Below are 26010 nucleotides of genomic sequence, written 5' to 3' on the forward strand. Positions count from 1 at the left end.
TGATTGTATTCAAAGTTTATTTTTAAATAAAACAAAAAAAACAAGACAATGATTTTAAATAAATGTGGTGTATTTGACATATCTGTAGATCGTACAACCTTTTAAAAATCAGCCATTTTTAAACCTCTAGGAATTCTGTTGCAGCACCTGCTACAACATTTTGCAGTTTGATTTCCATTTCATAATCAACCGAACAGTACCAAAGTCGAGCTATTTGCTTATATGATGCTTCAGTTTCTTTGTCAAAGATGACTCTACCGATGCAAAAAGCACTCATTAACACAACACTTATTCTTACCTATGCTTGCAGTAAATGAAGTCTTTTCAGCCTTTTTTGGTTTTGTTTCACTGCCTGCGTAGAAATCAGCATAAAGCTAAGTTGCAAGCTAAGCTTCACTTCAGCAGCGCAATGAATGGCATCAAACTTCATGAAACAAATGAAATTACAAACACTGTCAGCAAAACTCAACTATGTAGAACCAATATTGAAAAGAAAGTGTTTTAGTGGGTCACAACCAGACTAGCTTTCAATGTGCAACTTGCCCCAGGACTTTCTTCCCGTTTCACATGAAAAGAATGCAGCATGCATCAAAAGCCTTTGTTCACATAGAAATCCCCATTAAAGTTCAATGATATCATAAGGCAAACAAATATTAAGCTGGAAGAAGTAATTTGGCCCAGAGTCTTACGACATGTACATACACACTTATGTGTAGCATATGACAGTTAAGGAATTGGCTCAGTAAGGTAGAAGTGTCCATGTTTATAAAGACATATCATTATTGCTAATATGCTACACATTATGCTTTGACATAGAAGTGCTGTCCAGCTTTTAAAGCTGCCATGTTGACAGTGTCAGCCTTGCAATTAGCAGCTCATGTTCATGGTGACAATATACTATTTCATTCTGAAGAAAAGGAAAGCAGCATAAATACTATTATGAAAACAAAAGGCTTATGCAACATCCCTCTCTCATTTGCTGTGTTTTTTTAAATTACAAAAAGTTCAAACGAAACAAGTCCAGTTCACCACAAGTTAAGAGGTCTCACAAAAAAGTTGGAAAGCAAGCTACAAGGAGCAGAGGGGGAAGAAAAACACGGCATGCATTATAATCTAGTCCTTTTAGTCATACCACTGGAATACAAAGATCCAATTTAAAGGCTAGACTAACAGTAGAAGGCAAAAAGCCAAGAGTAGACTTAGTTTGATATTTAAATTAAGACTGCAGTTTTAATCAGTAACAGCAAACTCATCTGGCCCTTTAATATATTCACAATATCTACTGCAATTGAATACTTATTAGTGACTAGTATAGGTATATACGTTTACTTAAAAAAGTTATTAAATACCTGCATCATGAAATTACATTCTTAAGACATTGTGTAAGAAAATAGCTCATGTGTGAAATGTTTCTGAAATGTATTTCTGCTCCCCTCCCACCCCCTACTGTGCCCCACACAAACACTCACACACACCCCCTATCAAAGCACTCATTCACAGGAAAAAAAAAAACACCCCTTAAAAAAAAGGATGGGAATAATGAAGGGGACCAGCTAATCTAATTACAGCACAGTGCTTAACAAGGTTCAGACAGAACCAGTTTGGAGTTGGCCAAAAGTTGCCTTCAGCAACACATGCCTAACCAATAATCCCTTCCAATTCTTCCTATCAAACTCAGTCCACTTTTGGTTCATTGCAATGCCACAAAAATATTTCATATATACATATAAACACAACTCCAGCTTTAGTTTAGCTTTCGTTTTTGCAAAGTCTATTTACCTTTCCATTCATTTTATTCTGCAGCAAATGCAAGAGGTAGGCATAAAGCATTCAAAAGCTTCTTTCTCAAAGTCCTGCCAGGAGCTCAATCTTGTGGGACATTAACAGAAATCTGTTTCTTTGTTTGTTTGTTTTAATCTGTGGTTTTACAAGGTGCTGCCTTGTGCAATCCAGACAGGCAATAGGTATTTGACCCCTGGATCTCCTAGACTAGCACACCACGAAGCAAGAAGCTGTCCCTATCCAGAAAGATACTGTTATTAGTTTGCTGCAGAGCATCCATAGAGAAAATGGATGCTAGGACCAGTTCTCTCAATTTCCTTTTGTACATAGGAGCAAGGTACCATTTGGCCAAGACTACAGATGTATTTTTCACAGATGCAAGTGCCATGCAAAAATAAATTAAAGAACAGATACCAAAACATACAGGTAATAAAACTACTGAAGGTAGATCTTCTTAAAAGCATTTCTATAAACAATTTATAATACTTTTCCTTCCCATCCCCCTTCTCTTTTCGGCATTCACAGTTACAAAGCTGTGGCTATACATCGAGGATTTCTTCTGCAGTGCCTCCACAACGTAACCTGTAGCGGCCGGTCCTCCAGCTAATAGTGGGGTCCCACAAAGCAGATAAGAAGATATAGATCGTCATGGATTCTCGGATGAACCAAGCTACTGCATAATCAAGTTTTGAAAAACATAAAGCACCACCCTGGGAATATAAAAGACAAACCTTTAAACACTGGTTATTCATTTTAATTTAAAGATTTATAGTATGCACAAGTCTTTCCTAGAGTTTATCATACAGCTTTTGCATTGTCTTTTTTATATTTTTCTGTTTAAGCCAAGATCTCACATATTAGAAGAAAAACAGTATACCAGACTGACCTGGAAGGTTTGAAACCTCATTGGTGCATTGAGGCTATCTAGAAGAAATGTAATGATAAGATTTCACCCCCCTTTTTTTTTTGTTTTACTTTGTTTTTGAAAGCTTGGAAAACAAATAAAACATCCAAAACTCTGCCTTCAGGCAGACTAGACTTTCGTCACAGACCTTGGAGTATCAGCATCTAGACAGGAGACTGGACTATCGAACATTCCTGGAGGAATAAAATCTAAGTAAACAAGACTATGGCCTGTTGCATAGGGAAAAAAAAAAAAAAAAAACCAGCTTATAGCCTTTCTACATTTTTTGCTTCATAGAGAACTTTATGCCACACGCGGAGCTGGAACTGAAGAGGATTCAGAAAAGCAAGCACAAAGCTTACTCTAGTATCAGAGTACTCCTGCTGCACATGATGAAACATGACTGTGCAGACCACTCTTCAAGGGTCCTGTAGATTTAGGTCCATAACTCGTTTTTCTTTTTTTTTTTCCTCCACTAAGTATCGAAGATTATTTTTCAGTGTGACAAGAACTATGGGATAAATCTGATTTCACAGATAACTGTAGATCAAGTTTTGATGAAATGTTGTCAGAAAAGAAAGAAAAGTCTAAAGAACTCCTACAACTTTAGAGGAACAAATGTTGTTCTGATTTATGTGATATTTTTCCATACTAAGTTTTGTTAAGGCCTCATTCCTTCTAGTTATAGGAAAATTCTAGTTTTAAGAATAGATTAAACTCTTCAGCAATTTCATTTTTTAATATGAAAACGGTGAAAAAAATGTATGTAATTTTATATAAACCTCAGATCTCATAAGACACAAAACATCAATTGATAAAAATGAACAAGCTTTCCCTTGACCCCATCAAAAAAGGAAAAAAAAACACACCAAGAAAAATAACATCTAAAGACTAAATCCCCTCAATTCTTGTATTTTGAAAAGGTTTTTTTTTCCTGTCCTAGAAAGAAGAGAGAAAAACATATAGCCAAACTTTATGTAGAACCAGGTGCATATACAGAATAGAACCACAACTGAGCACTGTCTCCCTTTTGTGTTATTCTTTTTAACTTAAGTCAGAAGAACTGAAGTGACACAATTTGATCTCCTATTTTTTAGATATTGCCAAAAGTAGCATCTCATTACTGTAAGTAGCAATACTTTTTGCTGAAATAGCTAGTGCTGAAGCTCTAATGAAACGTATGGAACTTCAAAGGAAAGTGCTGCAACATACCTGAACACCTCTTAGTTGAATGTAGTCAAATATAAACCATGCCAAACAGTGACACATGAAAAATACCATTATATCCCATCTGAACACATGATGAGCTGCCCATCCAATAACTAAACTGGCAACAAAGCACTCTGAGATTGGCTCACAAATTATTGTGGCAGGCAACATATTAATTCGCAGCTTGGCCCACCTAAGGAAAAAAAAAAGAAAAAACATCAATTTTGACTATATTCTTCTCTATATCCTGTTCCCAGACCTCATCAAGTGATAAGCCACCAAACTCTGCTTGAGAACATGTTAATATAGTTTCTCATTTAATTTTATCTAAGCAAAATGTTGTAAAAATGCTTTCAAACATATTGCACATAAAAGAAATTGAAAAACTAATACTTTTTAATGCTAATAGTACACTAACTGCGCATACATCAGTCTTAAAATCCACTGCTTTATTTTCCAAAGAAGAAGAAAGGTACATCCAAACGTTCATTGCGACTTTAGCCTTCCAGGAATTACATAAAAGTTAGCTTTGGAAAAGTTCTCTTTCTCATAACTATTGAGGACATGGGAGAAAGTCAAGATTAAAAATTACCTGATCATTCTAGATTGAAACTGAGAAATAGAATATGAACCAGAGTTCTGCATTGCAACCTGTGTGGCCATTGCAAATTTCCAGCCCCTGAAAAATGAATACACAAAGTAAGTATCTTCCAAATAAGAGGTGCTCAGGTACTGTAAATTATGATATTATCATAATATCATGATATTATTATACCGAGGAAACTTTTAAACCCCATGTGCCATGCTCTTACAATGGATTTAAAAAACAAATTTGAAATGTTTTATCAAGTCTTAGTGGAAAATAGCAAATAGCCAAATACCACTGTATTTGCTCAGTTCTCATAAACTTCTTTTATAAAGAAATTGCAAATGATATAATCCTTGAGAAATAATTAAGCCATATTAGTAGGACAGAACATAACAGAAGTACTTTGTTGAACAGTGAAATATAACTGTTTATTTCTAGTATGTATTATATAGAAAACAAATAAATTAATTCAAAGTGTACTTAAAGAAGTAAGCTCGCTGCAGAGATGTCTTACCGATCAGCTATAGCTTTGGCCATGAAATAATCTTCAGCAATATACTGTGCAAATGCTATCAGTCCTCCAGCTTGGTCCAAGACATCTTTTCTCATCAAACACGACATTCCTGTTACACATTTGAAGCCAGTTAAATTGGCTGAAATATATGACCTTGGATGTGAAGTTCCAAAATAAACCTGCAAAAGAAGACAATAAATAGGGCTTTTGAAAATCTACAGATATTTTTTGCAAGCACTATTCCAGTTGCAGCTTTTTATAAATATTTCTCCAAAAAGGTTTGGCAAAAGAAAAAATACCCTAGATGTGGCCAAATTTGATGGCATACTTGGAAAGACTTTCAAAACCAAACTGCTTTGTAGTGGCTGTCCTGTTAATTTTGAATCTTTCCCCCACAGTTCAGCAATTCTTATAAGCAAGTTTTCATTTTGGAAGGCAGCTTGAACTCTTTTAAAGGTTTCCCCGGTGCCAACATGGGAGAAAGTGAGCAATTTAGCTACTGCACGGAACATTTTGTTCACTTTACCATTAATGATGATCTCCATTGCTATGGCTTCCTAACATTCAGAAGATGCAAAAAAAATTTAAAGGGTTCCTCCATTCAGACATTTTTCATGAAACAATTAAATGATCACAGAACACAATGAAGTGCTAGAACAAATCACAATTGCAATTTTTGTTCTCTTTGTGAAAGATATATTGTATTTAAACAAAACTCAAAAAAACCTATTAGTTTATCACAAATACATCATCATACTCAAAATGGCCAGTTCTGTAGGGCGTGCCTTTCTTGGAGCTACTGCTATCCACATTTATAAGACAAATACACACACAGTCACACAATTTTGCAACAAGTGAACATGTACAAGAATTCACAAGTTTCTGAATAGACAATTATTCAGCCTAAACCTTCCAAAGGCTATACTTGTGCCAATTAAGAGAAACAAATAGTCAGAAGAGAGGACATTATTGGTTATACACAGTAGCTGTCCTATAAGAATGTATTTTCTAATCCTGTGAAGTATCATCTACATTTTTTTATGTTTGTTAGACATGTGTTAAGAAGTCTGATTGAGATTCTGTGATTTTACAAATTCATAAACTGACTGCATGTTGAATATGCAAATTAAATGATAGTTAAATTGCTGTCTATTATTACTAAAAACCTTTAATCTTAAGTAAGTCAGTCACAAGGATTTAATGTTTTTTCATGATAGCTAAAACAGAGATGCTCTCTTTCCCCTTACACGGTAGTTCAGTAATGACTGTTCTGTGCAACCAAAGATAAATGCTGGGCAATGCTGCAGTTCTTTTTACAATATTTAACAAGTTAATATAAGGCATATCCTACAAAGGGACAGTTGGGCTTGAGGGCTAGAGCCTTTCACTACCACTATTCCTACAGGTGGTCTTTACACTGCTTTTACTGAACTACTTAATCACTGAAGAAAAGGCATGCTAATCTTCAATTGGACTGGCTTGAACTGGATCTTGAAGTAAAAGCAGTCGCAGAAATACAGAAGCAGGGGCAGTAATTCTATTTAACAAGTAATAGCATTAATTACTTTGTTGCATAGTTCCTTGCCTGTTTTTTTCATGAGAAATTAATTCAGACTTTCTGCTTCACAAAGATCACACAAGAAGCCCTTTCTCCATGTAATGAAAGAATACTGAATTTCACTGCACTTCTACCTCTCGTATTTCTGCTTTTGACACACATTAGCCAGCCTTAGGGCAAAAATGCCTTGCTCATACTGGTTTAGAATAAAAGATACTGCGATGAAATTACATTCCTTGAGACATGAAAAACAAACAAGAAAACTCTGCTCCTTCCTACCGCAAAACACAGAACTCAAAGGCAGTGAAGAGGGAGGAAGAAGAGGACAGATGAAGACTGGCAAGATATATCATACAAATCATCTGTTCACCTTCTCTTTCAAGACAAGTGTTAAGAAACACAAAAGAGCACTACAGAAAAGGTAGTTTCACAAAAAAAAAAAAAAAAAAAAAAGGAGATGGTTCATCTCGCAACAAAGATTACATCTGTGAAACCTTTTTTGCCATTAAGGGTTTAAGGGCGCAGAGGAAAATATAAGATGGAAAAGTTGACGCAAGAAATCTATGATGTATTAGTAAACATCCACATCTACATCTCAGATGAAAATGGCCCAAAGCTCAGAGGGTGTTATGAGGAAAACAGCACATAAGCAGTGCCTCTGAGAAGAGCAGGATGTATAGACAGAATCATGATAATCTGCAAGCTAGACTTTGGAATGTTTTTGTGTCCCTACACAAAAGTCTGTTTTGACTTCAAATGATAGAACAGTTCTTTAGTTTGTAATAAACTTTAAGATAAATCAATCATTTATGCTGCCTTTTTTGTTGTTTCTATTATAATCATACATACTGAATCCACATTTAGAATGCTTTGGTAAAATTTAGAAACCCGAGTACTTTAGATTATTTAAAATTATCCTAGGCATCTACTTTCAGGTAACACATTTGAAACTGAAACATTTTTTTCCACATAAGGGATGGAAAAGGCACCAGACCATTTTTGGTCAGAAACATATTGCAAAGGAAGTCCAGACAACATAACACTTACCTGTTCAAGAGTAGCAGCAAAACCCTGCCTGTCTGCAACGTATGGTAGCCCATGGACCAAACCTACTTTTTCAGTCATCTGGTTGGCCATATCTGTCAGTGTGTCTGGTGTTACTATGTGAAAAACAAAAAAATAATAATAACAATTAAAAAAAGAGAAAGAGACAGCTCATAAATGACAGATCATTCTGCACTCTGTACAATGGTACCAAAATTCATATTCTATTCCTACTATCAGGGTGATACCTTGTTGTACAATATGTTGAGGCAAAGTTTAAGTAAAATAATCATGATGAATAACAGGCAAATCATGAAATAAAAAATTTTAGCCTCTAGTTAAAGGTGTTAAACTTGGTTAAAAAGAGATGTTCCCACTGTTTTCATTGTACATATTATTTCACAAGAATATTTTAAAAAGATTTTTGGTCCTCATTTTTATTTCAGTTCCCAGTCAAAACAATCAACAAAATGAATTGTCCACAGGCAGTAAGAAGGGAGTGAATTCTTACTTTAGAAGGAAATGTAACAATCAGCACATTACTGCACAAACTCACCTCTGATTCCACTATCACAAATCCATATGAGATCATATTTAGCAACTTCATATCCAGGCATCAGGTTGTTAATCTTGGGATTGATGCCAACCTTCTTACCTCCTAAAAATTAGAAATATCACAGATGCAGTGAATGTCTTTTTTAGAATCCAGACTCCTTATTCCAGCTATTTAGTTATATTAAATGAGCTACAGTTAAGTCCACCTACTATTAAGAATAGGACTCAAATACCAAGTATTCATTCACTTGTATATTTCACGCCTTATTAAGATGATAAAGAGACTTGAAAAAAAAAAGTGCTTCCTCAAAATGGTGGAGTATCAAAGTTAACATAATTAAAAGAGGAGTGGGGCTATGAAGCTACCACACTCTGCACAGCAAGTGTTCTGTGCATCTTTATGTTAGGACTACTGATAACGCATATGACTGTTTTACATCAGAGTAATTTTGGAACCAAAACAAAAGGAGCAAGATAAGACGGACAACACACTCGGCCGTTCTAGACATTCTAGACATCAATTTATTTCAGGGCAGGGGAGAGGAGCGTGTTCCCATCCCCTCGCAAGGTAAAAAGGAATGTGAAGAAATAGTCCTACAGGCTCTAAATCGAGGAATGAAGAATTGTTGCAGCAGATCAAGCTCAAATAGATTTAAGTCACTTCTAAGTGACTTAACTTCAAGTCACTTCCTGCATACTTAGTTCACTGCAAAGATAGAACTCAAATTGCTGTGTAGCAGATTTAAAAGGAAAACGTCACTTTTTTGTGTACAAGTTATTATTCTTCCTATTTTTTAATGATGTCACAGATTCCAAAAAAGCAAACTCACTTCCTTTACCCAACTCTCTAACAGATAATTAAGCTACAAGTGAGCATCCGAAGAACGAGACAGATGTTTATTTTAAAATATTGCACATATAACTGAAGGATTCTTTAATAATACCTTGTAAAAATCCCACCACAGAGTTACACAACTTACCAATGAACAGTCTAGCATCCACATTTGGATATTTGCCAAGAAGCTTTTTGCATACATCAATAGCTGGATCATCATGATCTTGTACACAGAGTAGTACTTCATACTAATAAAGAAAGAAAAAGGGTGCCTGAAGCTTTTAAAAATGTCCCCAACAAGAACAACAATAATAATAAGCTAACCAGTTTTAAGGATTTTCTTTCTCTCCCCCTGCCCCTTTTTTTTTTGGCCCATACCACCTGAGGAATGAATTCAAAGCACTCGGCTACAATACACAACAAACTTGACTGTACAGCTTACATATGCCTTTGACCTTTCACGACAGAAGTAGCAGTGCCCGAAGCAGTTTTGAGATGAATGTGGAGGAGAAATTTCTGTGTCTAATTTTAAAACTAAGGCCTTTTGAAGGAAAAGTTAGGAGTAGTAATGTGGATTTAAAAAAGGACTAAGTGGTGAGTGATACAGCAAGCATTTTTCAGATTTCTCCCTTAAGTTATAGGCTACTTGAAACACAGGCAGGATCCGAAACACTTATCACTTACATTACAAAGTCAAACACTGTTCAAGAGCAAGTATAAGCTTTTATCAACTATTTATTTTTCAACACTGACAAGTGGCTTCAGGACTATACCACATACCAACAACTGATAAAGGACAGCAAAACATCAGCAAGTTCTTTACTGGAAAAGCAGCCAGCAAGAACCATGATTATCAGGCCCTCGGTAAAAGTTCTTTTTTAGACAATCTGTCACAAAGAAGTATAAAATTGAATAAGGGTGCTTTGCCTCATGATTAAATGGGCCTCCAAAATAAAAGTATTTCATAATAGGATTAATTAGAGACAATACTGAAGTTATAAAATCTTAGTTAAGCATAAAGTATGTTTTGACCACAACTCTTGGTTGTATCCCTTTGCACTCAGCTTCTGGGAAAAAAAAAAAAAAAAAAAAAAAAAATTTGGAAAATGTAACTATGTATTGACTACAAAAGAGGGAAAAAAAAAAACACTCTGTACTTGATTAAAATTAGTCCAGTCGTTCTAGCCCAGGTCACCAACATAACTAGAGAGTGGGAGGTACACACAAGGCAGCTGGGAAGTTGTAGATACTCACTTTGGGATAATCCAGTTCAAAGAAAGTTTCTAAATTGTTTATCAGATTAGGATCCACTCCTTTCAGCGGCTTTAGAAGTGAAACACCAGGAAGTTTGCTGTATGGCTGTTTGTCTGTTGCTTTCTTGTTGAGATGAAGTCGTCTGCAATTAGAAACAGCATATACCATGCAATAAGAGAAAGAAAGCATGCTAGTTTTGAACATGCTACTGAAAGCCAGTAAAAAATAACAGAATTTGAAAGTTTAAAAACCACTGCAGAAGTTTTAATTTTATAGAAAAACAGCTTTTTTTTTATATATGTCGGTTGTATGCCTAAAACACCCTAGCACTGGGTATCGCTAGGTCACTTCAATTCATCCTTCATTCAAGATCAAATAATTAGCCAGTAAAAAGCACAAGTCACTTCAAAGCTCAAAACTGCAGGACGCTAGCCTGTGTTTGCAGGCTATTTGTTATTTCATTTCTCCTGTTTCCATGATTTTGTCACACGCAAGAGGCCAGTGTTATGAGAAATACTAAATTGTACTGAACAGTTGAAGATTTCTGCAACAGAATCATCATTGGTAAGACATCATTGTGGAAAAATTAAATTAAATAGTGATCATAGTCTAAATTACTAGGTATTACTCAGAGTAATTTACAAATTCATGTTTTAACTAAGATGAAGTTTTTACTTTTTTTCAAACTACCAACAAGAGATGAGTTTTTACCTCCTTTCTCCACAGAGCGCTGAAAATCATAACTAATATTACGACAGGATAATCAGAAGGAGCAAATGGAGATGGAGAAAGGTCAGTTGCAATGACTGCATTAAAGAGTGATCCAGATAGTCAGAGGGGAAAGAACAAAAAGATCAACAGTTAACAACACTAAGGATGAAGATCAACAAGCCAATTTAGACAGCCTGCTGGATCAGCAGGACGGACAAGCAGAGAGCACAATTCCAAACGGCCACTCTCTATTCAGTGGTGAAATATTAAAGTAAATACAAGACTTGTCACGGCTGAATAACCAGTCCATATCCTTTTTCACTGATTTAAAAACAAAATTAAATTCTTAAAATCTGTTTGGCAGTATAAAATCAATTTTTAATAAATTAAATTTATGTGAGCTGAGAAAAGTATTTCCTATAGCTTAACATTTGTAAATAATTAAGAGAGTTCGCTGTACTTTTGCTGGATAATATACTTTTCTAAAAAAAAAAAAACGCAATATATTCATACCAAAATAATATTTTTATAGCAGTATGTACCTGTATGTACCTGTATAGTATCCATTCTTAAATAAGATTTTTTGTACTTAAAAACTCACAAGACACTTAAAAAAAAAAAAAAGGCAATAGCAGTTGTCCACAAAATGTGCTTCATCCTAATTAAATGATATTAACAAACAAAAAAATAAATAAAAGTCCTGACTCCCAGGAAGCACTCTCCTGAAGAAAGCACTCAATTAAGCATAGCTACTGGGCTACTGAAGAGATGCAGTCAGAGATGCTAGAACTCCCTAGAATCCGTTTGCCTGAAACGTACACTGACGTCACCCTCATCTGTGTTTTCTCCTGCATCTGCTTTAAAGCAAGTTTGCAGCTGGACATCAGGGGCAAAATGTTGTTGCAGAGAACAGATTAAAGATAAAAGGGTGAAGTTAGAGGATTATGTCCTCGTATTGTCATTGATCCCAACTCTGGGCATTGCAGAGGCAATCTAAAATAGCACTGCTAAGCAAAGAACAGCCAAGGAGAAGTCATACCAAAATAAGAAAAGTAACCGTTCAGAGAGCCACCATGGACAGGAAGATTTCTTTAACAATTTTCATAGAATTATAATAGCAAGCACAGGCTTTAGGGCCAGCAAAAAGGAGGCCCTTCAAAACAACACTTCAGGAAAACAGGAGGAGCCAAAGATGCTTAAGAAAAAAAAAGAGCTCTCAAATTATAATAGAATAAGCTAGCGCCTGCAGCACAGTTTGATGCATAAAGGTGAAAGATTTTAAAAACAGGAAATAAGAAACGTAAATGGCAGAGTGAATATATTTATGGAGAAAGGCAAGGAGAGAAAAAAGCATACAGAAAGATTTGAGAGAAGACTGTGATAAAGTGTAAGCAGCCAATTGTGGAGCTGCAGAATATCACATTACAAACTATGCTCACATATAGAATTATGCAACCAATTGAATTATGTAAGGAAAAGCCTACACATGGCAAAAAGTTAGAGAAACCTTAAAAATCCTTCAAAAGAGGCACATCGGGCATTATTAGGGCCTACTCAGCTATTACGCACCATATATAGAATTTTGACAATATAATTCAGCATACCAATAGTATAGGACCAATTCTAACAACATGTCTTAAAAACAAGATCTCAACTCACGTTCTAATCACAACACTACACAAAAGTGGCAAAATGCCATCCCAAAGGCACCACGGTATTGTTAAGAGTAAGAACTTCCATGCCAGTTGTTGCAATACCCTATCAGAATCAATAGAGCAAAAGAGAAAAAAACTAACAGTAAATTAAATATTTTAGGCTTAGATTGCCTATTTGCAAAGTGGCGTAATATGAGAACAAAAGACTTGCACTTGACAACCCAATAACACTAAAAAAGAAAAAAAAGATTAATCATTATGAGGAACAAGTCAATTGACAATAGTCAATTAAAGAGTAATAATTAAAACGGGCCTTAAAATATCAAAATATCAATATGAATTCAGACAACATTAGCATTGCTACTGTAGGCATAGTATAAACTATGTTCTATATGTTAAAGAACACTTAAATTTTAGAGTCTCTTGGTTTTGAAATACTATTAAAACTAGAATGCAATTTGCTTTCCTTTAACAAATATTTACTTGCTAGTAAGGCAAGAGGAAGTACTGAATACCACTGTAAGTTCATGTCCCAAAGTTGAAGTCTCAAACAATTTAGCAGTATAAAAAGCTCCAAACCAGTTTGAAATGATAAAAATACGAACTTTGTGAAGAGACTGCTACCTTACAAACACTACGCAATTATTTTGCATTGAAATCTGCCCAAAAGCAGTACAGCTATTCAGATGCATTTTCTTAATGGAATTTTTCTACTCCCACCCAATATTGAGAGCTGAAGAGTACTACTATGAAGTAGTACTATAGGAATATATACAAAGAGTACTATGAGGAATAACAAAAAACAGATGCTGGTAAAGCACTAAGGACACTCACGTTCTACAGGCAAAATATAAGATAAGTAGTTAGGGTATCTATCCGTACTTTCACACTTACATACACATTAAATGGTTAAAAGCTTTAAGTAACAGTAGTGAAGCTGTGAAATTTCTTCAAAGAGCCTGCTGCTAGTATAAGAGGGTGGGAAAAGAGAGAAGCTCCAAAACGTCATGATAGTGTCAGGATAGTTCAAATATCCTACATTAGGTAAGAAGCATTTGCAAAGGTTGCTTAAACTTAATCCCATAAAATACTAATTAACCCATAGAACAAACTGTAATACAGATTTCTTCCTTTGGCAGATGGAAAAAAATAAATAGAAGTTTGAAAAGCAAAATCCGGGCTACTGAAAAATCACCATCTGTGTACTACCTGATGAATTCTTACTAACTCAAATTTCACAGTCAGCAGTGATTCGAGGCAGCAGTCAGTTTGCCAGACACAAAGAGAGAAGGGAAGGGGCCTGCATGAATAGTCTTGAGCACGGCGTCAGAAGGAAGAAATAGAAGACTCTGCAAGTATGCAAGAACTACTTACTAGTGTGTTGTTCACGTTTCATTATTTCTCACACTGCTCAACCCATCTTGCAAATAAAAACTCTAGAAGTGCATTAAGAGGTCTATGACACTATTTTGTTTTTCCTTTTTATGGAATGAAAACAAGTTACCAAACAAAAACTGAAGCCACCTGCAGCAACATTCCTCTCACCAACTAGCCAGAATTCTTTGCAAAGAGATCAAGGCTTTTAGTTTTTGTTTCTCTACTCTTTTTCCATCCCCATTATGCAGTCTTATACTGCTGAATCAATTTAACCGTAGGTCACTGCAGAGAAGCAATCCGTCTTTTCTCATTCATCTTCTGGGATACTGCTGTTCTTTATCTTACAATGGTGCAGACACCTGTCTGACCACACAGCTACCCAGATGAGACATGAATGGACATAAAACTATTATTCTATTGGCAATGCCAGTGTCCTGTCAGTTTGTCTTGGTAAATGTAGAGTTTGGAAGGCTGAGGGGGCATGACTTGGCAGCTTGGCAGTCTCTTGCCTGCCCTAGATTCAGTGACCATAAAGACATGCAGTAAGTCAGTCCACCCACTGATCTGGCAGTCACAAAATGATGTGGTCCAACAGCATGGAGGAGCGGAAACGGGCAACTGGGAACAAGCGGAAGAGGACTCTGTCTGTGCGGCAACACTATGTCGCTTTTAGAAGGACAGTAATTATAAATAAAAACATTAAGTGTCACTTGGCCTTAATACAAAGCTAAGTAAACAAGTATGGAAGAAAGAAGCAGTAAGATCTCAGTGCCCACTTCATAGTACAGTGTTGTCATGGCTGCCTGCCAGAAGTGAAACGATCGCAGTTTTTGTTTTAGTGTGACCAAAAAAAAAAAAAAATCCAACAGAGAAAAACCAACCAAACAACAACAAAAACATAACTTAATACTCCTACTGTTGGCCTGCCTTATTTTAATTTATCTCAGATTAGAAGTTTGTGCTGAAATATATGCTGCCGTTAGTACACTTCATCGTGTACTTATAAAAAAGACAAATCAAATACATTTCATCCACTTCCAAGGCAAATGCTTTCCTGTACTAAATGGGTCCTATAGACATACAGAAAGGGAAAGGAACAATGGAATTCAATGTACTGAAACTGTGACTGGACGTAATAGAGGAGGAAGAGAGGAAAGGAAATAAATGTTACTAGTCAAGGTCTTCCCACGTTAAGAAAAATGCAGAATTAAATATTTAGGAAGGACTGGAATAACAAAGAACCTAAACAGGTAACTGCAAAAGTAAGCTCCAAATCTCAGCAGCTAAACATTCTAAAACAATTTCTATCTTAATCCATGGCTAGTAATAAAACATACAATACTAGAGGAGAATTTTCTTCCAATCTAGCCTGATTAGACATTACTGATTTTTAAAATGTTCATAATATGGTTGAAATTCTTTTAAGAGTTATCATCCAAACACCTGATCACTTTATTGCAATAAAGTCGAGTTCGATGTATGCAATCCATAATTTGACATAAGATTATTTCAAAGGATTTTTAACTACGTTTGATGTTTGAAAAAAATATGTAAGTACAAAAGAAATTGTTTGGGGAAAGGAGAAAAGGTCATAACTGACTCCAGCTTGGTTCAAACACTCCCTCTCTTAATCTGGAAACTCCCTTTTTCCTCCACTATCTCCACATCTAATATCTATAGGAGAAACAAACACTGCCTATTGTATGCGGGCCTATTTAAACCTACAGTAATGAGGCCCTTTGTACTGACCAAAGGTTAGATTCCTTTGTGTTTCAGCAGGCTGAAATGGGTTTAACACAGGCAAACAAGGAAAAGTTGTCTACATCACAGCCATCACTACATCAGATTAAACAATAAAATTAAGGCACAGTTTTTCCTTACAATCCATCTGCATGCTCCCATGAAAACAACAAACAGGGTTTTTTTTTTTCCCATTTCTGTTTTTACACACACTCAACCTAGTGGATGTTTTAACAGTTAAGGAGACTTAATTGTTGATGAATTCAATCAGCCTGCTGATCCAGGGGAAAACTACTCTTGCAAAAGATCTTGCTGGTATGAATCACCATGCTCATGAAAGGCAGAAATGTTCAGCAAGGTGTAGGAGTGGCGCTGGGGGAATTAGATTATCCATGTCAGTATCAAGTTAATAGCAAATGAAGCATCTAAATAGATATGCTTTTTGGTATGCTTTTCCTCCTTTCAGCAATTCAGTTAGATAACTTCAGAGAGCCACATCAACATTGTTTGGTCTATCTATGAAAGCATTTCTAGGGGACAGGAGTAACTCGCACCTGGATAAACCCACCACAGCAGTGAGCTTTTAGCATGGAATCAACCCCCACAAAGTATAAGATCTTTTAAAAATAAAGATTTAGAAAATTTGTAGTGTAAGCCAGTTGAATATTTTTAAATTTATTAGTTTTTCAAATCTGTAGGAAAAAGTTCATCCCTATTCACTTAGGGCACAAATTTAATTGACAACATAATGCAATATTTATGTGAACAAGTGTTACCTACGGCTCTTCCCACAGTTCCAAGTTGCTCCATCCTGCTCCCTTTGTGCCAAAATCCCTGTCATCCAAAAATACTTCCCAGCTTCTCCTCCCTAAAAGCTTCCCAGTTAACAGTCAGTAATAAAGTATTGGCTTAGAATTGAGAGTCAGATCTGCAGAAGAGATCAACTGATCTGGAAGAAAAATAAAAAAAAACTCACCAATTTGTTTTCTTAAGTTTCAGTGGTTGACAGCCCATTCAACAAAGACATTAATGGATTGAAAAGAAAGTATTTCAAAGAAACACAAGTCGTACTCAAACACAAACTTACACAGTTATTTTTTGTTTTAGCACCTGGTAGGGTGATAGAGTGAGCTACAAACCTTGCCTTTCATATAGAATTGTCAGTGCATATGCTCTCACTCTATAGCGTCTGTCTTAAGGAAAAATGACATATATTTTCTGTAAGGGATATATTTTCTGTAAGGGAACAGAATGATTATAAAAAAAAGCTTGGAAACAGAAAGGCAAGACAAAATAAGAGTTCTTTGTACACTGGCATCATGTGGAATAAAAAAAGTCTTTTCTGATACTTTATGTCTCCAACAGATAAAATACAGAAAAAAAAAGCTTCACCTGCAATGTTGTTCTAAAAAGCTCAAAAGTTTCACTTCTATATGTATGATATCTAATTTAAAAATGTATTAAAAAGTGTGGAGTATCTTAATTTTGACACACTCCGTAAGTATTTCAGTAAGTTAACTGAAGTATGTTAACCTTCCACAGCACCAGCCTCCTTCTATAAAATCACTACAACTGGAAAAACGGAGAAGAAATCTCCTCCAGTCTGAAAACTGTCTTCTCTATTCCCCCTTCCCAATCACAGAGATGGGTGAGAGAAAACAGAAGAATTGTCACTCTCCAGCTGCTATTGTTTTGTTAGGAACACTTCACAGTTATCAAAATCTCTTACGAAGCAGATGAGCCCGGAAGCTCACTCATATCTTTTTAAACCAGAATCTCACAATTTATCAAAGCTTACAGGAGAAATTAATGTTGTTTGGGGCTAAAAATGACGTTAAAATATCTTATTTTTCCTTATTACAACACCTTTTTTTAAGGTGTTGTAAGGCATATCCTCCAAGGACAGCTCAGGGAATTTACTAAAACCTTGTTTTCTGCAGCTTGATCACTTGCTGTCTAAAAAAGTGTACATATTGGCAGAAAATTGTTTTTTCCGTCTCAAAATAAACTGCAGAATTAATAAAGCAAAGCTAGGAACTCACTACTACATAGACATATTGCACCAACCCTTCAAGAACTCTTTAAGAACAGGACACTTGTAAATAATATAAAAATGATTGCTTATCTTTGCTTACATTGTTTTCTTCTCCATTATAGCACTACTACCACAGAACACATGAGTCCTAGTGAGCTGGGGTTGGCGGGGAGATTCAGTTAGGTTTTCATAAAGGTAGTTCTGAAAAGTAGAGGGGAATCATAACTAAAATACAAATCAAAGCTGCTAACAGCACAAGTTAACTAACAAAGAAATTTGGGGCTGAGTATTTTAATAATAATGAAAAGGAGGTAGACTGAAGTTTGGTCTGACAAAGACATCTATCAAGTATTCATCAAAAATTGCTTCAAGGGAAACAGCAATTCCAAAGCAATAAGTTGCAGATAGCACTGCTCAGAAACTCTTAATCTTAATTATTTAGTATAATGCTTTAACTTAGCTTTCTCTTTCTCCGCATTTGTAAGCATATTTTAACCGTACTTGCCCAAAATGAAATAAGACTATTTTTTTTAATGCATGCTACAGCTTACTGAGTTTGACTCAGACATGACTTACTCCAGACCAAAAAAAAAAAAAAAAGAAGGCATATTTCTTAGCCTAGGTCATCCCTGATGATAAGAAATGCATTTAAGAAAATCCAAAACTATTCACCTTGCAATAAGCAAGATGAATGGCTTTTTGAAGCTAAAGTATTTCTCACAATAAAGTATCTTTATGAATTCTTTTACACAGATTTCAGTCTAAATGCAACATTAAGTACATAAAATGACTGAACATAATTTCAAATAAAATAAAAGGTAAAAAAATCCTGTGATTTCTTTAAGGTTAGTAACTGGCCCTACACAATTCTGTTAAAAATAAATAAATAATGTAAACTTTCAGGGTCTCTAGCAAACCAGTAAAACTACCTGCATATTGGCATGCCACACGATGGTTCTTACAAATTTACTAAGTTCACTTTAATACAATTTACCTGACTTCACCTTTTAACAACTCTACCCACTTAGCTTAATCAAAAAAAATGCCTTTACAACAACTGTAAAGCCTCAGCTTCTTTTAACTTATTCATATCCTGATGATGCTGATAAACCCATAATATACTACTCAATCCACTCTTCAGCTTGACCTGTCATGCAAGCCTGGATGCTTTCCCTCCTCAAAGGCATTTACTGCTTCATCAACCCAGTCCATTTCACTTCCAAATCAGCTTCCCATCTTCTTTCCATCTAGCATTCTCTACATCTTGCTGTCTTCCATCTTCCCCGTCCATGGAAGCCATTTACCAAGCAGACATGGCTTGTTTTAAAAACCCACTTTTCAACTACATCTACTATGCCACTTCCCCATCCTCCCTCAATAAATGAGGAGCTATCCAGTTGACTGTAATTCCTCTCCTTTAAGACTCTTTAAACAGTTTGAGACTTCAGTTCCTTGAGTTCTATAAAATCTTTCTTGCTAAGGGCCTGCAATACCACTCTTCTTCCTCAAAGTTTAATTAGTATTTCATCTTCCTCATGCTCTAGACTTCTTTTTTTAAGAGAAATAAGCTGTTAAGAATATTGCCTTTCCCCAATTGCTTTTAACATCACAGTTTCTCTTCTGCCTTGTTATCTCTCTTGTATTCTGGCTCTACGCAGCTTGGCTCTCCTTAATACTAAATCACAATTCTAAACCACTCACAAACTCACTTAACCACACTCTTGGAATAAATACTCAGAAGCACTCCTGTTTTTCCTAGATTTGTCTTCTCAAATACTGTCCAAAATAAACTCTGACTGCACACTCTGTAAATTTCAACATGATTAAATAAGCAACATACACAACTTATATCTTTCACACTACTTCCTTCTCACTGCGACTAAGCAATCAGTAAGTAATAACACCAGCAAGAGCCAGCATATCAGCACCTACAGAATAGCTAAGATAGAAGAGATCTGTAGGCCAGATAGGCCAAGACCCCTGCTCAAAGTAGGGTCAACCACAGCAGGTTGCTCAGGGCTGTATCCAGCCAGTCCTCGAGGGTCTCCAAGGACAGAGGCTCTTCAACCATTCCTCCAACCTGTTAACATGTCTCTCATGGGCAGTATCAACCACTCCTCTCAGTTCTATATCATCCACAAATCTGCTGAGAGTGCATGCTGTCCTGTAACCAGACCATTAATTAATATAAACAATATTGGCCCCACTATCAACACCAGGGAGACACCACTAGTGACTAGCCTTCAGCTGGACTTCGTGACACTAATCACGACCCTTTGAGACGGTCAGTTCAGCCACTTTTCAGTCTACCTCACAATCTATTTACATAGTAGAGAACAACAGTTTCTAAGCAAGGATGTAATGGGAGCCAGTGTGGAAGTCTTAGAAAAATTGAGTTTATCAATATCCACTGCTCTTCCTTCATCCATTCAGCTAGTCATTTCACCAAAGAAGACCACCAGCTTTGTAAAGGATGCTTTCCCCCTTCACAGATGCACACTGATCACTATCTCTATGATAGTCCACCTACCGCTACATCCTTAAATCCCTGCTATAGATCTTGTAAATTCACTTTAAAAATAGAGCCTTTGCTTTCACTTGTACAGCTTACAACTTACTCTTCTTTAGCCTGTTTCATGTCTGATTACAATAAAAAGGGAGACTAGGGATTTGGGGGTGGGGAGAGAGATTGTGTGTGCAAGCGTGAAGAAACAAAGTTCTGTCATACTGCCAACCCTTCATAATGCTGTTCAAAAGATTTTTTTTTGCCTTGTGATTTCAGTTCACTACTCAAACTCTTTGAATCCCTTCAGTGGCTTCTTTGTTTTGCCACAAACTATCATTTCCCCATCCATACACCGACCATAGAGCAAAATGCTTCAAGTTCAAACATGCCTTGAGTGTATGGTAAAAACTGGCCATCTTCCATAGCAAAAAAAAAAAAAAAAAAGCAACACTTCCACCTAAAATATTCTAAACAAAATATTCTGTGATTTCACACTCAGTCCTGGAAAACTGTCTCTCATCCTGCCTGTGAGTTACTGAAGTTTCAACCATTGCTAAGTTTAACTGTGAGAAGAACACAGGAAAAGCAAAATGACTGGGAATAAACTTTGTAACTTCCCTATGCTATCCCTTGGAATCCCCTCTACCACAGTGCTGTCATGCAGTTCCTGCGTAAAACCAATCCGGCAAGTTCTACAGACACAGTACTTGTAACAAACACCTTACAAGGTTGCCACAAAAAGTAGGGTCCATCCTCAATGCCAAGATAAAGGGAGAGAGTGTTTCAAGGAGAAAAAGCAGGGGATTAATGATGCTAGCCCAGAACAAACAAGCCTTGTAACTTTGCAGCTTTTTAACCTTCTCTAATGTTCTAGCCTGTGGTCAAAGAGTCAAGTTCTTTTTTCTTGGCTTCATTTACCTAAAAGTCCTGCAGGAAAAGATTCCTAATACTCATTAAGAGCTTGATTTTTTCACCCATACAAAACCACACTTGGCAACCTATTGTGAAGGTTACCAACATTATACATCAAGTTTGTCATCAGCTATGTAACAGGAAAAACTATTCACCCTGAGGCAGACAACCTGCACGCAAAATACCAGCTGAAATCACTTAAGTTCAACTAAAACTATGAATAAAACCAAAACCAGACCCAGAATTCTGCATGTGCCAAGTCTTCTAACCTTTTTCTTGAGAAGCTCCAATACAATCACACTTCTGAGTTCTTTTTTTGAACCTGACTTTCACCAAGAGGGAAGGATATCTTTAATTTTAGAAATGGATATTCACATGAAAATCTATGCAAGTTTTAATTCACTTATACCTCATAACACTTGCAAAATACTTCATAGTAATAGGTGAATTCTCTTAAAGAGTATCTTTTAGATTAAAACTCTAGTCAATCCTCTTATTGTTTCTACCTGTGACAAAGTAACCTCTGAATCACCTCCATAAACTAAACAGTAAAGTGCAACTCAGTAATGGCAACATGCATAGGCTTTACTTGTCTTAATCTGTACCTTAACAAGACTGTTGACAGATGCTGACAGCCATCCGTGAAGAAATAAAACATGAAGGATGAAGTAACCATACCAACATGCAAAAAGGTCAAAGGGACAAAACAGAAGAGAACTATAGAGGTCAAAAAATAACGAAGGGTGAGACTGAACACAGACACATGGACTACGCAGAAGGGATGAACAAATAAAATGGCAAAGAAAAATAGCCATTTTCTTAAGAACAAAAGCTTGCAACTGTTCTACTGTAACATATGTTAACCAACAGATTAAAGAGACTTCACATATTACACGTTTGGCTCCAGCAAATATTTTATTTAGGTTTAGATGATATGCCTTAGAATGCTTCTAAAAGTTAGCCAGGCACTAGATCAAACTTGGGGTTCCTTTATTAGCGCAGTCTGTGTCTGCAATTTGATGTTGCTTCCTGTGTGCAGACTTATGATAAAGCCATTAGTTCATTATGTTTCTAATTACATTTGGATGTTTTGTTACATTTTTGCTCTTGACAGAGTCCTGTACTACACTCAGTAGGCAAGAAGCAATATGGAAGTTTGGAAGTTACATCCAAATTCAGCTGGAACACCAGAAACTAAAAACTCAGAAGAACATTCACTAACTGCTGTTTAAGTCAGAAATACTTCTTTTTTTAAACAAAAGATTAACGTATCAATTTTCTTATCAATTAAATGACATGGCCTAATCCTTCCCTACTGGGGAACCAAGAAAATGAACAACTTCAATACAACTTACTAGAAGGGCCTTTAAAAAAGAAATTAATTTACATTATTGAAGTACTGTAAGTAGAATTCCGGCGAACATACAAGAATGACAAACACTCAACACTGGAACAGGACTCCAGTTGTCCACTTTTGTAAACCCAGAAAATAACACAGCAGGCTATGAATAGCTTCAGTGATTTATCAAACACTACTGAAGTTGAAGGCAAGTTACCAAAGTTGAAACTCAACTTCCCTGGCTTAAAAGCCATTCCTTCCCTCTCTTCAATATGAGAATAAACGTATAATATGCATCTTTGTATTAGGTACAAATTGAAAGAGTCATTAACAAGCAGCGAAATAGTTATGCAAGAAAAAAAAAAGGATTAAAATATGGTCTTTAATTTATTTCAGTCTTAAGTCTGACAATACAGTAGAAAAACTGCAATCAGACAGATTAAGCTTAAATAACACACTTTCTAGTTTCTACATGTCTTGTTTGCCAACTTTATCAAAAGAAGACATGTATCACTCAAAAAAAATCTTATTATTAAACAAGAATCATTCACCTTGAAACAGCAAGTCCAATCAGACATCAGCTACTGATTCAGAAATGCTGTATGTCTCAGACTGCAAAAACCTGAAAAAACAGCTGTAGCTGTTCTTTCTATTTTTCCCCTAATTTAATAAGCCTTTGCATATTTTTCTAAGTTAGTAGAAACCATTACTTGATTGAAATAACTATTCTATAGACCACCAAGATATCAACATTTACTCCTTGTTTCCACTAATACTCTGGCCAGTACTGCAAGTCTTTTTCCTGATTAGTACCTCATTCACGCTGCCTTCCACATCAGAGCTATATGTTCATTTTGAGTTCTGAATGTCCACTTTAGCTGGTTTCAAAATTAGCACATTAGGTAATTTTCAACTCTAAACTCCCCTTCTTATAGGATCAGCAGGTGACTCCGCTCCACTTAAAAGAGACCATACAAACAGAGAGGTCTTACTCAAAACTCTGAGTCAGGCACAGTGGACAGTGATTCAGTTGATACAGCTCAAATAACACAACCTAACTACACAGCGTAAATATAGGCAAACTGCATGTTGTCTGATTATTAGCAATAGGCTGCTGTTTGACCCACGTTCACTCTATTTACTTCCCTCACTCAGTATTACACTGAAAGTGCAATAGTGCCAAAACAAGAGCAGTTCCCCAGTCACATGCATTAGAAAATTTATAAAAATTGCCACTTGACTTAATAGCGTGCCTATTTAGACTTCATTGTTTCAGCCTACCTGTTTCTTCTAAAGGCATATGAGACCCACTGAACCTAGTGCACTTACACCAAAACCATTCATAGCAGGGAAGGGAAAACCAGGTGGCTCAAAAAAGCCAGATTTGTATTTTTGCAAATGCTGCCCAGCAAGAACACCCCCTTGGAAACGGCTCCCCCTCTGCCTATGCACAGCGCATGGAGCACAGCACAACACGGAGCCAAGGGCCCTCTGTAGTGTCTCCGGCACTACAGGCCATGCCTGGTCCGGCCGCTGCTGTGGTGGACAAAATGACCTCTATCTGGCGAATACCATTAATCGGGCAGTAGATTAATTAGCAAATATTAATTACTGATTTGGGTGTTGATAAACAGAGAAGCCAGTTAAGCAAAGGCTTCAGGAGACCCTTCCTCCCCCTTCCCCAGGCCCGGCCTCAGTCCGACACTCCTCCTCCCCGCCTCCTCCTCTCAGTTTCCCTGTTTTTGTGCAAGTTGTACTCAGACCCTCCTAATCCCCTCCATGAGGGGACAGGCAGCACAGGGGCTTGGAGTCAGCACGTAACTGTTCCTGCCTCCTGACTCCCTCCGTTCCACTGTTGTGCCTTTCCTGTATTGCCTCTTCTCCAGCACCAGTCCTCAGGAGTCTCTTTAGGAGCACCCCTGTGTTGACACGGGTCCTCCATGGACTTCAGTCCCTTAAGGGAGTGCCTCTGTTCCAGCGTGGGTCCTCCATGGGCTACAGCAGGCCACTGCCCCTTGAGCATATCCTGCCTCACTGCCACGGACAAGCTCCTACCAACAGCACTCCTCCAGCTCCATATCATACAGTGTCTCCCACTCTCTTAACATCCCCTGTGTGCCCCCTCATCTCCTCTTTCTGTATCACCTGCCCCTGGAGGTCGATGCATTTCCCCCAGTACGTGGGAGCAGCAGCACCACACGCAGGCGTCGGACAGGTGGAAATGCTGGCTATTTCCATTGGTTTTGGAGACATCCAGAGGCAGCTGTGACCAGCAGAGGGCTGCTCATGGTCCGCTCCGCACAGGGCCTTCCTGCAACCCACCACCACGGAGCCCTGCTCCGCGCGGCCGGCGTTCGAAAAAGAAGGTACTGCGGCCCGAGTGAATGTGGACGTCTAAATGTAACTATAACACCACGGTGATCAGAGCTCATGCAAGTGATTTATCCATGGAAAGAGGGCTACTGTAACCAAAGACGGGAGACAACTAACTCCAGTTCTCATGAGTTGGACCATTACCCTGGACTTCAACAGGGATCTATTATAGACACTCATCACATGCATGGGCAGCAGAAAGGAAAGAGAAAGGACAGGCACAGACAGAACAGAAATTCACATATTTTCTAACAGCTGTGGTGATGCAAGGCTGGAGTTTTATTTAAGAGAAAGCCAACCCCAACAACAACAGAAGTGATCTACTAGACAAAAAGGTGCATTCCTCCAGCACATACACAGCCTGCTCTCCCGGCGAGCTCATGCACAAATCTGCTTTTTGTTGGCCACAGAAACGCTCTCCTCGATACCTTGGAATATCTCCTGAGGTATTCCTTCTCCTCAGAGTTATTCAAGAAGGGCCCAAGAAGACGTGTGTGTTTATATGTATATATTTATAAAACATGCACACACATATATACACTAGCCTTCCTCGCTCCTATGGTTGTTTCTCCAAAACCTCACTGATGCACAGCACTAACCCTGTATTTGATGTCTGAGATTTTACGCCCCCCTTCCCCAAAGCCCCCCAAGGGCCCAGGTCGCAGCACAGAGGAAGGTGGCGGCAGCAGCGACCCCCTTCCCGCTCCCGCCTTCCCCGGCTCCGAAAGCGCCGGCGCTTACGTGTAGATGATGGACATGAAGTGCATGAGCCAGAGCACGACGAAGAGGACGAGGCCGAAGATGGCGAGTCCCTCGAGGGCCAGCGCCAGCACCGCCATGCCCGGGACGCGGCGCCGCCCGCTCCAGCGACGAGGGGATCGGGGTGGCGGCGGCGACTGCTGCTGCTGCTGCTCCGCGGGCGCCGAGGCCTCCGCGCCGCTGCCGCACTGAGGGAGCGGGCGGCCCGGCCTCCCGCCCGCCGCCTTTCTGTCACCGCAAGCGCCGCCCTCGCCGCCGCCGCCGCCGCGTCCCGGCCCGGCCCGGCCCGGCCCGGCCGCGCTCCCGCCCGCCGCGAGGGGCAGGGCGCCGTGACGTCACCGCCCCGCGCGGGCGGCCGT

General features: G+C 37.8%; 1 protein-coding gene across 1 annotated transcript; it reads right to left on the reverse strand.

Annotated features, from left to right (window-relative positions):
* Nucleotides 1–25782, reverse strand: UGCG (UDP-glucose ceramide glucosyltransferase). The gene is made up of 9 exons (XM_010212740.2): nt 25634–25782; nt 10245–10386; nt 9136–9238; nt 8157–8258; nt 7604–7716; nt 4999–5177; nt 4488–4574; nt 3899–4088; nt 1–2492 (listed from the first exon to the last, which is right to left on the reverse strand). Exons 1-9 carry the CDS (start codon nt 25729–25731, stop codon nt 2322–2324), a joined length of 1185 nt encoding a protein of 394 aa, XP_010211042.1. The 5' UTR covers nt 25732–25782; the 3' UTR covers nt 1–2321.
* Between the last annotated feature and the right edge of the window lie 228 nt (nt 25783–26010).

Source organism: Tinamus guttatus, unplaced genomic scaffold (assembly GCF_059628265.1).
Source record: "Tinamus guttatus ecotype Peru unplaced genomic scaffold, ASM5962826v1 Tinamus_guttatus_pri_ptg000513l, whole genome shotgun sequence".
Classification (NCBI taxonomy): domain Eukaryota; kingdom Metazoa; phylum Chordata; class Aves; order Tinamiformes; family Tinamidae; genus Tinamus; species Tinamus guttatus.